Here is a 14,418-nt window from a genome sequence, read left to right as displayed (position 1 = left end):
TATTTGTTAATTTATAAATACAATTACATAAATTATGTTATTAAATTATTAACTAACAATTAAAAATAAAATGATTGAAAATATTATTAACATTTCAATACATGTATTTGGTTAGCCACCACATGGATTCACATGTGTTAACCTTCTATATAATATTTCTTATTTCTGATAGAAATATAAGACAGGTCTTATGCTTCCTTTCTTCATATTAAACTTTACCGTATAATGTGTTATTATATTTTACAAACATTTTTTATATGTAAGACTAGGATTGTTGCAAGGAAATTTGACTTTTCATATTATTAATTTTTCCAATCCTACAATTGTTTCGTAAGTTGACATATAACGTGGTCTTAAAGCATTCATGATGTCAAGGCTTCCATGTGACATAATAACTACATAGCTCAAAAGGGTAATTACTGAATTCACAACCAAAAGTAAAAATGATTCCATTCTTTTGTTACATGGGGAGTAATAATAATAATAATAATAATAACAATAACATATAGTACCAGTAGAAGTGTGCTTTAAAAGTGAAAGCCTGGCCTCATTGGGAGCATGTGAACATCATCATATGCCATCATACATACATGTGACATACCTTCACGGGGTACCCACCCCTACAATCATAACATTGTTGTTACATGTTATGTGTCATCACATGTGTTTGGTTTGGTGGTTCAGGAGGTTTTCTCGTATGTCGGGCGTATTGGACTAACGTCCAAGGCCTCACCCGGCACCCACGTCAGAGCCACATCAAAGCCGAAATTCACATCGATGTTTCATCTCAGGCCTCAAACTCGAATAATTGTGATTTGTAACTTAATGGTTTACCACAAAGTCAATGGCTTTTCTCCTGGGTTCGAATCTCTAAAACGTCAGACTAATAATGAATGGTTAAAGTTTCATGGGTTACTACATCTGGCCTCCTGGGTTCGAATCCCTAAAGCTGAAGCGTCAACTAATAATGGACGATTGAAGTTTCTTCACACGACCCTAACTCGGGTATTTATGACTGGAAGGCCTAATGGCTTACCATGAAGTTAACACGCCCTTAAAAAGGTGTAAAAATACTGTTACACGTTTTTTAGACTCAAAAATATTTCAAATCTTGGAAAAAAAAATTATTTGTAAAAATTATATCTTTAACTTGTATTGCATTTTGACTAGATACTAGATAAACCTATTCTTATTCTAAATAGGGAAATGTAATACAACCATTTTTTTTTTTTGTTAAACTTACAAGTCACATATTACAAAGACACATAACTTCATATTACAACCTTGTCAGGCCAAAACTACTAAATTAGACCACAACAACATATCTCAAAACAAACTCACATCACAACCGAAGATTTCCTTACTAGGTACCGATACGACGCCACTTTTCGTTTCCTTGAAGCCGAATTATCTACAGACAACACGAGCTTTCCCGCTTCTTTTGTAGTATAAGAGTTATGCACCGCTTCTTCCGTGGGGTCCATTTTCCGTGGCTTCTCCACCGCGATCGTGTAGCTTCCGCTCGCGTTCGGGACGTACTCGGCACTATATTCCAAATCCCACCCACCAACCACAATATCCCAAGTTATCATCGCACCCGCCTACATAACACGAGCAATGTTACATTCAATGCATAACGTACAAGTCAATATATTGTGCAAATAAATTTGGTTTGACTTACCTCAATGCCCTCGATTTGAATGTTGACTTTTTCTCCACCTTTGACCGGGAACTCGGAAGCGGGTTTGGGTGGACCGGTGTTCATATCGCTGGGTCGACTCAGTCCACCGTATTGTACGGGTACATCCTCTGGACTAATGTACCTAAAGTTATGAGAGTACATTATAGTACACTATCAATATGTAAACAATAAACAAAACATGTGGGTACAATAATTCAATTTGCACAAAAACACAACCATAATTCTACCAAATACATGTGTTGTACTTTGTGCAACAAGACTTGTACATTTAAAAAAAAAAATAAAACATACTCACTTGTAAAGAGTTTCAGCAGCATTTCCTTCCTTAGAAAGCACAAACTTGCTTTTGGTTCTTTGAGTTAAAAATGGACTAAACATAGAATACAACATGCTGAAGTACCATGGGACATTGATGAAGATCTACACACCAAAATTAATAATATGTTACAATGTTATATTGTTACATACTAACATATAACAATATAATATTATAATGTATAAACCAAAGTTCATAACAAGGTACAACTATCAATGCATGTTAAACAACTGGCTACACAACAAAAGCCTGCTGGGTCAACTTTTGTGTTTTATTCGGAAAACTGATGGGTACAAGACACTGATGCACTGTGTTACACTTTTCAAATTTATTTATCCAACTTAACATATTATCCGGTTCTGAAATGTTCAAGATTCGTTTGTACAGTACAAGTCTCCAATGTGCATTATTTGTTTGGACTGTACAAGACCACAATGCATAGACTTGTATTGTTTTAAAATTTCAACGTATACCAACAAAATTCCAATCATTGCATGGTTTTGTTTCAAATTTAAAAAATCTAGTAAAGACTTTAAAGTGTATACACACACGGTTGTGCATTGATAAGTTGTACGGTACAAATCATGATGCACAACACAACTTTAGGCATGGTTGTAGCCTTGTAGGTAGGCATTCAAATGAGAAATCATGAAATGCTTAGAGTCGCGAGAGAACCGTATAATACATTTGTACCTTTTGCTTGGAAGATTCTGTCGAAGGCGGTTACGTAACCGCCTACCCATTTCTAATTAACTCATTGAGTACAAACGTATTATTCGGCTCTCGAAGTTCGCTATAACTTGTTTTGGTCGTACTACCCACCAAAAAACTTTTTGAAGATAAATTTTGCAATTGGGTTTATACTTTAAAGTGAAAAAATAAATGATAATAAACAACCAAGTAACCAACCAATTGGACTTAACCATACAACCCACCAATGCACAAACATTTTTTTTAACATTACTACAATGTGCATCATTGGTTGTACTGTACCAATAAACTTTTCTAGGTGGAAGGAGATTTAGTATTTATAAATTTATAAAATTTATAAAATATTCATAATTCTGACTAAATGTCTTGGAAGATAAACTAAAAGCATTTAACTTTCCAAAAATCAGCATGCGTCAATAAGTCGTAAGTACAACCTACCAATGCACAAACTTGTTTAAACACAATATTATCGTAACCATTTTCACACACTAGCTTTTACTAGTGGGGTTACAATTTCTGAGTAATCATCATGGAACAAAATAATATAAAAATATTTAAGTTTCCAATAATTAGTAAGCTTCAATGAGTTGTACTGTACAAGTTACAAACTCCACAATTCAATTACTTTCAAACACCACTAACTTGGTAAATGGTAACCCTCTTGCAACAAACTGAGCCCATTATCTACGCATCATTGAGTTGTACACTTCACACTTGTACCGTACAATTCTTTAATGCAAACAACTTTTTTAAAATTTTACTGTTTTAGCAAATTGGAAGCACATTTCAAGCAAAATCTTCCGTTAACAGTTTTGATTTATGAAAACAGTATATGCCTCAGAGAGTTGTACCGTACAAGTCACTAAAGCACAAAACTTGCTTTTATATAAAAGAAATAATAATAAATAAATAATATTACCTTGCGAGCAACCATTTCCGGGTAATTATCTTGAAAGAGAGACAAAATATGATTAGAAGCAACTCTAAGCTCTCTTTTAGGCATATCTTTAAGATCGGTAACTTGAATGATTGAATTAATCCCACCAGGTTTAAAATGAAGCATTTTAATCCCTCTTTCGAGAACTTGAACCCTCCATTTTAAAAACTTTTTTAATTTCTCATTATCTCCGAAAATCTTCTCGTACATTTCTTTATCCTTAAACACACCATAAGCATTGTAACACACCGGATGACCCTCTTTATCGTACCTATTAGACACAACGTAATTAGACAAATGATAAACGTAGCATTATATGCAAAATGTGGGCTAAGAATAAAAGCCATTATAAAAGTTATAAATTTAAATTTTATAATGTGGATTAAGAATACATTTATAATTTATAATGTATATTAAAATTTAAATTTTAGTTCTAAAAACCGTGAACCAATACATATTTACATTCACTAGATTCATATGCACAATAAACCGGAACACTCAAGTCAAACTATGAAATCAAAGTGGGCCCGGTTAATACAACATAAATTTGAGAAATACGATAGTCTAAATAGTCTAATTTACAAAACACGGTATTCTAAACACAAGAAATTCGTCGTCGTAAACAAATCAAAACAATGGGCCCCACACTGCAATTTATATTTACAAATGACACCCCCACAACCTTTTTTAAAAGTTTTAGCAACAATTGAAGCACATTTTTAGCAACAATTCCGGATAACCTTTTAAAAAAGGTATGCATTAAGTAGTTGTACCGTACAAGCCTTTAATGCATAAAACATAATTTTTATGTTAATTTAAAACAACCCAAATTTTTAATTTAATTATATACATAATACATAGATTACATTTAAGAGATGTAAGTATACCCGTTCATGTAAGCCACGACACCTTCAAGTTCCTTAAACCCAAGATCCTCATCCACAATGTTGTCAGCTCCGAACTCCTTCCGCCACGTCAGACACTTGACCAGCATGTTGAGAGAATCTTGGACCCTGAAGTCTCTTGCTCTTAGAAACTTCAAAAGTATGACGTCAGCCTTCTCGGACGTCGGAAACAACGGTATGCCCCACATGGACGCGTCGGTGGCGTCCGACGTGGCAGTGAGCTTGTCTTTGAGCTCCTGAAGGGCCTTCTTCTCGGAGGGTTTAAGGTTGTGTAGGTGGTAGGTGTCTTCCTTAAACGACGGCGTACGGCGGGGTGTGGTGGCGGAGTTGAGTAAAGGTTCCATTATTATTATTAAGTTTTTGAATGTTTAGAAGATTTGAAGATTAGCCAGATGATAATATTAATATTATGAAGATATATAAAGATTTGAAGTGGCGTGAATAAAGGGAAAAAGAAAGAGACAGGGCTATGAATGTGATGGGTGGAGTAAAGGGGTTAGAGCTCACTGTATAATTGAGGTGACCTGATTAATGTTTGCCGGTGATTTCTTTTTTCTTTTTTTATATTTTTGAGTGGGTCCATGTAATATTCTGTAACTATTGGTTCAAAGTTCAAACAAATATTACTATCATTTGATAAATATCTTAATATGGCTTTTGTTTTGTTTTGAATTAGTTTTATTTAATTAATTATAGAGTAGCTTGTTTTTTAATGATCAAAATTCTCTAGGTATTTTGTATGAAGCGAATTAATTGCAAAAGACTATCGTCAGCTGGCCCAACCAGCTATACAAAGCTTTTAAGTGTCTCCAACTATTTTTAATTTCGAGGATCGTCTAGTCTAAAGACTCATTGATGGTAAAACCTATACGCTATCAAGATCGAATAGGAGATCACAAAGATCCCGGTTTTCTTTCATTGAGTCACTCATGCCCTCCTAATATGTTAAGTGGGAATCGAAATGGGTCTCCATTGAAAAATCCAAACTTCCTATCATTGCATCACATTAAAAAGGACAACTAATTAGCTTTTAAATATCTTTTGTGTGTAGGGATAACAAAAGTATATATATATACAAGAGTTATTTTAATATTAGGTTTAGAGAATGTGTTGTTTAGCGGGTCGGAAAAATATTTAAATGTTAGTTTATGTATCTTAATAAAAAAACTGAACAAAAATGAATATGAGAGAGACGAGGAAATGTTGGATGTATGGTTATGTGTATGGGATATTAGAGAGGGGCGCGGAATAGCACATCATCTTGTTGGGGCACTGAACATCTCCATTGAGTGGACGTTAGAGAAGGGTGTCGAACAGCCACATTGGCTTGTTGGGGACCTGGGGCATTGAGCATTGCACACTACATGGGCGTGAAATTGGCATAAGAGTGGGCGCATGTGGTTTACGGGGCTATTAAAATCGCCATAAGTGTCAAACTCAACACTTTAATGCTCTTATACCCATATGCATTATTCATGTGCAAGATCATCGCTTCATCATCGCCAACCTTATATATTATGGAGACAACCTTCTTCACAAACCGATTGTAGACATACATGCAACGCTTCCATACATATAATGGATAGGAACGCTGCTAATGGATCTCCCAGACGAATTTTGGTTTGATTTTTGATCTCCTTGAGGAACTTCAATTTGATTTTTATAATTAAGGTATCCTCCAATCTATTATTGCAATAGCTGGGAATTCCATATATGGCAAACAGAAACCAAAATTTTCCAATTGATTGTGTCAAATGCCTTTCAAATTAAATTCGAAAAACATAGTTTTTTTTGTTCTTTTTTTCCTTTAATTTAATAAACATGAGCAATTCGTTAAAAAATCAATAGACCATAAAGAATACATTTACGCTTAATGTATGCACTTTGCACATCATTAACAACTAAGGGCAACATTGCTTTTAAACGATTTGCAAGCGTCTTGGACATGACATTGTAAATGCATCTAATAAGATTCAACAACAATAATCATCAAAAGAAGTCGAATCTAAGACTTTTGAGATAAAAGTGATAAAGGAAGAGTTAACACCTTTGTTGATTATACCCGTGTAGTAGAGTTCATTGAAAATATTCTAAAAATCCAATGAAAAGTCCCAATAATATTTAACAAATTCAAAAACAAAACAAAAAAAAAACGCATCGAAAAAACTTATCATTTTTGTAACACCATACCACATTTTTATGTTCTCCGTAGTAAATCATCATTCACGGGCATTTTATATTTGTGGATAATCACTGTCATCTATACCTTTTTTCCATCATCAAAATATTTATTATAATAAATTAGCAATTTCTTAACTTCATAAATTATCTCAATTATCCATGATTATAATAAGCCAAAAGTATAAACCAAAGTAAAAGGGTATTTGATAGAGACCGATTCGAGATAGTCAATCTCCCGATATACCTGTAGAGTGGGTTAGGCTTCAAGAACAAAAGAGAATATGAGAAACCAAACTTGAGACAATTTTCTTATTATTTTTCTTCTTTAAACGATTACAATTTTTAGGAAAAGGAAACACATAAAATAGTATAAGATAAACAATAAAGAAAGGGTGCTGCTAAACGTACCCCCCCTTACTCCATTTTTACTAAATGTACCCCCCTGAACTTATTACATAAATTACAATTAGCTCTTGACATTATTTATATACATATTAGTCCCTACAACATTTTATTCATTTGATAACCTCCACTACATATATCAAATTAAAAATTATCAAGTATTACTATTAATTTATTTTTTTAATATTAATATTACAAATATTTATAATATCTTTTTTTAATTTTAATAGTATATATATTTATAATATACCTTATGTTACCACTTTATCTTTTACAAAATAAACCAAAAACCCGAAACCTTAAACCCAAAACCCTAAACCCGAAACCGAACCCTATTCCCGAAACCCGAAACCCGAAACCGAACCCTAAACCCTAAACCCGAAACCGAACCCTAAACCCGAAACCCGAAACCGAACCCTAAACCCTAAAACCGAAACTCTAAAACCGAAACCCGAAACCGAAACCTAAACCCGAAACCGAACCCTAAACCCTAAAACCGAAACCCTAAACCTTAAAACCGAAACCCAAATCCTTAAACTCGAAATCATAAAAAGAAAACGCAACTTGTAAAAAAAATAATATTACATCCTTACTTTTGTGCTAATCTGGTAATTATATGATTTTAAGGGTTAATATGAAAGTTGATTTTTCCAAGGGGGGAGGGTATGACAAGCAACCAAGGGATGTACATTTAGCCTAACTCTAAAGAAACCTAGTTATAATATGTTAAAGAAACCAAATAATAGATAAACTTAATTAATATATTAAATTTAAATAATAGAGAATCATGTAAGGTATCAATATTCATAACATAGTTCATCTTATTCCAAACTACCCCATTTCCCCACCACCCTCATTTTTCTTCTGAAACAAAACTATTTGTCGATCACGATCTAATACAAAAATAGATAAAAAGAAGAAACAAAAAGAAAAAAAAATAAAGAAGAAGGACCACCCGTTAGAGATGCTGCTATACAAAATGATTGACTACCTTTAATAAATTGTAATATTAAATAAAGTTTGTTGTAAATATTTTCAGCTTTAAACAATATTTTGTCTTCAAATTAACGTGTAGTTTATTGTAAAAGTTAACCGTTAATTGTAAATATATTATTGTCAACCGAAAGTTAAAAATGTTTCTAATAAGAATGAATAAAGTTTGTAAAATTAAAGAGCAACTTTTGAATTATAAGCACAGTTGCAAATTTGAGGCAATCTCATAAAGCAAAAAAACCAATAGAATCGAAATTTGACAATACAGGAATTTTTATTTATCTCATAAAGCAAAAAAAGTTGAACCCCATTGACTTTCTAAAAAATAGTAAAGGTTATCGGTTCGAATTTCGTTCGTGACACAATGTCACATGCGGTTTAAGGGTTTTATCATGGTAAACCTTCAGACGACGAATTTCACTAGAAATTGATGATAGACCAGGTCATCAATTCTTTCTGCGACTTCAGGCAGGCATGAATTCCCTTTTATCAATGGGCGTACGTGTACAAACTTTTTTTTTTGAATATCGATATAATAAATCATAAGGGATCAACAAAACGTCGGAAAACAACAAAGACAAAAGAAAGTAACTTACATATTTGCTATGTCTAATTTACACCAATTGTCTTAATTAACACCCAACCTCTTTGATCTAGAAGTTACCTAAAGAAAGCTTACAATTTTTATTTCTTCCATAATCCTAGAGGGTTTGAACTAATACCGTTGAAGACTTTATCATCACGTGTATTTCATAGACTCCATAACTGACTCGAATTTGTTAATCGTTAAAAAAAACCTTTTTTAATATATAATATAAAATATAAATCAGAAATTTAGTATAGGAAATAATTTGTGAAGTGGGGCATATGTCATTCCTTTAAAATCCCATCATAACACCAAGTCCTGGCCTCTTACCATGTGTAGTCATAAAACTCCACTATTAGGGGTTATACGTCACGTGGCGCCCAGTCAGAGTTATGGTTTTGTACAAAACAGGTTGTAGTCATAACTCTCCACTACCAGAGGTTATGCGCCCACGTGGCGCCCAGTCATTATCAATTTTATTTGTTTTTTTAAATACTAAATCATTTAAATAAATTAACATAAAATAAAAAATTACATTAAACTTCCAAATAAAAAATACATTAAACTAAATTAAAAAAAATACATCAAATTAAAAATAAAAAAACATAAATAATACTATTCTATCTCAACCCATATCCACCCACCTATATCAAATATGAACCACAAACACAAACACTCAATCAGATCTCCACCACCGGACCTCCAATCAGATCCCCACCACCGGACCTCCACCAACGAACTCCGATCCTCATCAGCTTCCAGATCCTCATCTTCATCTGTTCATCCTCATCTGTTCAACGAACTCCGATCCTCCACCAACCGGTATATATATATACACACACACACCGGATATATCTTCAACGGATAATTAATATAATTTTATTTTTTTTAAAACCCAACGGCTCCAAATGGCCCCAACAGCTATTTTTTTGGATTTGTGTGCCATTTCTTGCGTTTTGTATACAACGCAGCCAAAATAACATATCCCATAACGCAGGGGGGCGGTGTACCCCGCGTTTTCGGTCAAAATGTTGGTGGCAACATTGCCACTACACATGTTCTAAGTTTGAAAATTTGTCCATTCCCATTACTTTTTCAGACCAGAATTTCTTACAACATTGAAATCTGAATCCAACAATACACTTTTGTCCCCATGCACTATCACTTGTACCCCTCATCACTTTGTCTCTTCCTTTATATTTCTGCTTCTCTTCTAATTTCCAGTTATTTAAACAACATTACTCTACTTCCGTATGAATATATTATTGTGTTGTGCTAAAAGCATCCTATTGTTTCAATTTTACTTGTTAAAGCTCAAATAGTTTGTAGCATGAGTAGTATTCTAGAAGGAATTTAATGTTTGCAAATTACTACTTTTCTTAAACAAAAGTTTCGATGCACAATGCAATGTCATCAAACAAATCACATGATTTATGGATACATGTAACTTTGCAACGTAGAGTGGATAATGCAATATCCGAATATATTCTATAAACTCACATTTTTTATGAAAACACTGACAAGCTACAATGGTCAATCCTGGAAAACAAATCACCATCGGTCTCATTACAGGATGGTGATTCTTCATGTAAACATCATTTGACGTGAGAATCAATATTGGCTTCTCTTAAGTAAAATAAGTACGAGAGTAAAGTATTATTGAATGAGAAAGCAGTCTGAGCTCTTTATTGGTATTTATAAGAGAGGAGAGTGGGACTGATGTCATGGATTACGTTTATCGGTCTCCATTTGCTAGTAACGACCTAACCAAATTTGTGATTAATTAGGTTCATTTCTCTTCAATGGAAAAAAAAAGGAAAACCTCATTGATTAGTTTTCAAGTATCATAAAAATTTAGGAAAATGAGACACATTTAACAAATCCTATATTTTATTATGGATTATATCTAATCTCTTATAGCAGATAGTGAAAATGGATCACACACATTCATAAAGAACAAGTAATTAGTCATTAGTAATGTTTTGGTTTTAGGTTTAATCCAAAGTTATGCAAAGCGACTATGAAAAATGTATTTGTTTTGGTCATAAATCAAGACATAATACGATCAAGTAAACATGATGGACGAGTTGACAATAATACGATCAAAATCATGATAACTTATTTTATTATATAACGTATAGGGTTGATATTGATATATCCCATTGTACTTTCTTCTTGTTTTTTTGTTGGTAGCAGTTAAAGTTTTTAAACTTTGTTTGTCTCATTAAAATAATTGACTTAATAATTGTTTTCGGTTTTGCAACGTGGTTAATATTTTATTTAACCCAAGACAACTTTATTCTGTTAAAAAAACTTAAAACACAACACGTTATAGACTTCTATAAAAACAAAAGGTTTTAGCAAAAGGCTATCTAGGTTTGATTTACTACGTTTAAAATTTTAACCACACTTGAGATAAGTTTAAAGCGTGCTAGATTATTTTTCTTTTGTTGTTTAATAAAAGTTCACAGCCGCTAAAAGAATAAAATAAAATTTGAGAGTTAAAACTTAAAATAGACACTAACTTTAATATAACTTTAACTTTTTAATCACCCTGGTACTTTTGACTTTGTTAAAAACATTTACCACTTTAATCATTACACCATTTTTAAAACTTTTAATAAATTAAACTAATAATATCTGTTGGTGCATGTTTTGTAACATATAATCTTTTGTGTTTGTAACAGATGATCTTTTGTTTAATAGCGAAGTTGTAACAACTTCGCCTACTGGCCCAAGCCCAAGCTCGCGAAGTTGGTTTTCTATATATATGTGTGTCTTGTTTAGGGTTTAGTATCCAGAAAGTTAGAGTTTTTTGTGTTTCAGTTCAATTGTTTAGAGAGAAACAGAGAGGGAGGTTCGTGTGGGACGGCCCGAGGTAGAGCTCACCTCGGGTCGGCCGTGTCTTTGTTTTTGTTCGGTTTGTAACATAGTTTGGTTATTATAGGATCTGCAGATTCGTTTATCCCGTTCGTGTGTTTGTTTGTGTGTAATCGTGTTCTTCGTCTTCTACACCATTAAACGAGTCTAGGAGGATTCCACACTCATAGACCTCGTGCGGATCTCGTATCGATCGGCGACGCCCCGGGGGGACTTACAATATCAAATAATTATTTTTTAATGACGAAAAATAATATAAAAAAAACGACTTGATTCTACCAAGTAACTAGACCCATCCGAGGTTACAATTTGCATTAAACTTACATCAAATGGACATATATAGGTTTTTAATCTTAGCCTTGTTCTTGAAACCGTTCATTTTGATCTCTTTCATTATCTTGAAAGCGTATACCGCTTTGATATTGAAAACCTTATCATTGCTAGCACGTCAAATGCACTTAAGAGTTGTCATGAATACTGCCCGCCCTTGAAACCTCATTGTAAATTGTGGATGTTGTTAGTGCACCTTGAGATCCAAGAGATCGACTACTGTGTTGTAAGAAAAGGACGGTGATTTGCACCATAAAGTGAGAATGGCCATTTGAATTTTGCCAAGTCGCAAGATAGATACGAGTGAGCTACTTATTCCTATTCACTTTCACACATCACACATGCACGTCGATGAAGGAATACTCACTCTTCTAATTGATAATGCCTCCAATGTCGGTGTTTAATTCATTTCCACCCTTCAAATAAACAAAGTTAGTTTTAAATGGTGGCCATTTGATCTTGTTTAAATCCATATTTTGTTGTCGATTTACCGCCTTAGTGATTGTACGACAAACTCCCACGAATAATCCACCATCCGATGGCTATTTTACAACTAAAAAAACAATTCGAACTCGTCATGCCCTTGTTCTCTCGTTTATCAGACTTATGGCATGCATCAAGGGTTTGTTGGAACATTTAATTGGGCTACTTGAACCTGTAACGGGCTATTTGATTGGGCATAGGTGGGTTCATAACATAATAGTTAAAACACTTTTAAAAACTTTTTACTTCTTTAATACACATGCGTGTTATAGGTCTTAATGATGGAACTTCACATCTATTCGTAAATTGCAAGGTCGTCAAATGGGTTTGGTTGATTATTCATGATTAGGTTAAATGATCAAATCTTGTATATTTTGATTCGGTCAAAGATATCCTCGATCTTCCAAGTAAGCATAAAAACAATGAGAAATGTCTAGCTATTCAATCTATATCGACGGTCACATGTTTGTAACATCCTACTTTCGATTATTATAATAAAAATAAATTTCGTTATTTCATAGTGGGTCGTTATCGGTTTAGATAAATAGAATACGAGTTGGGCCAGTGCTGGGTAAATGAATATGGGTTATGGACTTGGGTTAGGAAAGAAAGAAGGAAAGACCATGGGCTTAAGCCCATGATCCATAAATATATAAACCCTTAATATCCATTTAATCCTCATTCACACATATTCCATACACCACCCAAAACACACACTTAAGATTTCTCTCTAGTTCTTCCTTATCTCTAGCCGAAATCAAGAAGGAAACCCGAGCACCGACCCGAGGTAACGATAGTTTAATATTGTATGAGCTTAACCCATTAGATAAAGTTGCGAAACGAAGAGATGACACCGTTAAACCGTTTAAATCACGAGATCCGGGTGGAATCGGGTATAAACCGAACCTATGATGAGCTTAGGGATCACCCTAGCTCAGATTCGGATCGAATGGGGCGAAAAACGGTGAAAAACGAGTTAAAAATCGTTTTTTTCCGGTGAGTTCGCGTTTTTCCGGCGGCTTTCCAGCAATGACAGCGCCGGGAAAGTAATACGAGGTTAAGGGTATGTCAGGGAATGTTCTGACATTCCCTGACCTAACCCTACTTCTCTAACGAGAATTTAGCGAATTAAGGGTGATTCGTTAAGTAGATTCGCTGAGGAAAGATAACGAACTAGCCTTAGTTCGTGTCCTGATTCGTTAAGGAAAAGATAATGAATTAACCCCCCCATTTCATTATAGCCATTCGTTAAAGGAGATAACGAATTAGAAGGTCCAATTCGTTACTTGAACTGATTCGCTATGTGGACTGGTTCGTACAAGGACGGATTCGTCAAAGATCCAGTTCATTAGAGGATTCAGTTCGTTACAAATGACCAGTTCGCTAAGATAAGTCAATTCGTTAAAGACTGAATAACGAACTAGAAAGTTTAATAAAATGACAGAACAGTCCCGACTTAGAAAAAGAATGAATTAATTACAATTCATCCCTTGAACTTTTGAGTTAGCAAATTAATTAATGATTCGAAATTATAATGGAAAATGTGTTACGATAGTTAATGGAAATAAAATTTTTCCAAGCTGACCTGGCAGCTCGACCCCAGCCAGGGGCTCTGCCCCTTAGACCCTGCTAAGGGCTGCCGCCCCTAGAAAATGTGTTACGATAGTTCTTGATGATTTAGAAATCAAGAAATGATTTTATATTTAATGGTGTTTCTCTTTCGGTGTCAAAGACGGTAAATAACAAAAATTAACATCAAATTGGTGGATAAAGAACAAAAGTAAACGCTTGAACTTGAAATTGAAGAAATGATACATGTTTAGTTGTGTGAGTTTCCCGTTATAGTTTGGTGTATGTTTCCGTCTTATAAGATTTATATTTTCTTTTCTTGTACGTTGTTAAGCCCCTTTTCCTGCTTTAATATTATTGGGCTTTCAGAAAAAAATAATATTTTTTTCATATGTTTTCTCTTTTTATCTTTAAAAGTGTATC

At 33.8% G+C, this 14,418-nt stretch overlaps 1 protein-coding gene across 1 annotated transcript; it reads right to left on the bottom strand.

Annotated features, from left to right (window-relative positions):
- Nucleotides 1-1,230: 1,230 nt before the first annotated feature.
- Nucleotides 1,231-4,915, bottom strand: LOC143610425 (patellin-6-like). The gene is made up of 5 exons (XM_077084909.1): nt 4,554-4,915; nt 3,649-3,937; nt 1,998-2,122; nt 1,682-1,823; nt 1,231-1,601 (listed from the first exon to the last, which is right to left on the bottom strand). The coding sequence occupies exons 1-5, from the start codon at nt 4,913-4,915 to the stop codon at nt 1,338-1,340; spliced, it is 1,182 nt and encodes a 393-aa protein (XP_076941024.1). The 3' UTR covers nt 1,231-1,337.
- Between the last annotated feature and the right edge of the window lie 9,503 nt (nt 4,916-14,418).

Source organism: Bidens hawaiensis, unplaced genomic scaffold (assembly GCF_021521415.1).
Source record: "Bidens hawaiensis isolate Kalapana, Puna unplaced genomic scaffold, B.hawaiensis_p1.1 tig00026279_1, whole genome shotgun sequence".
Taxonomy (NCBI): domain Eukaryota; kingdom Viridiplantae; phylum Streptophyta; class Magnoliopsida; order Asterales; family Asteraceae; genus Bidens; species Bidens hawaiensis.
The sequence above is the reverse complement of the archived record's forward strand: the minus strand, read 5'-3'. Positions and strand labels throughout refer to the sequence as shown.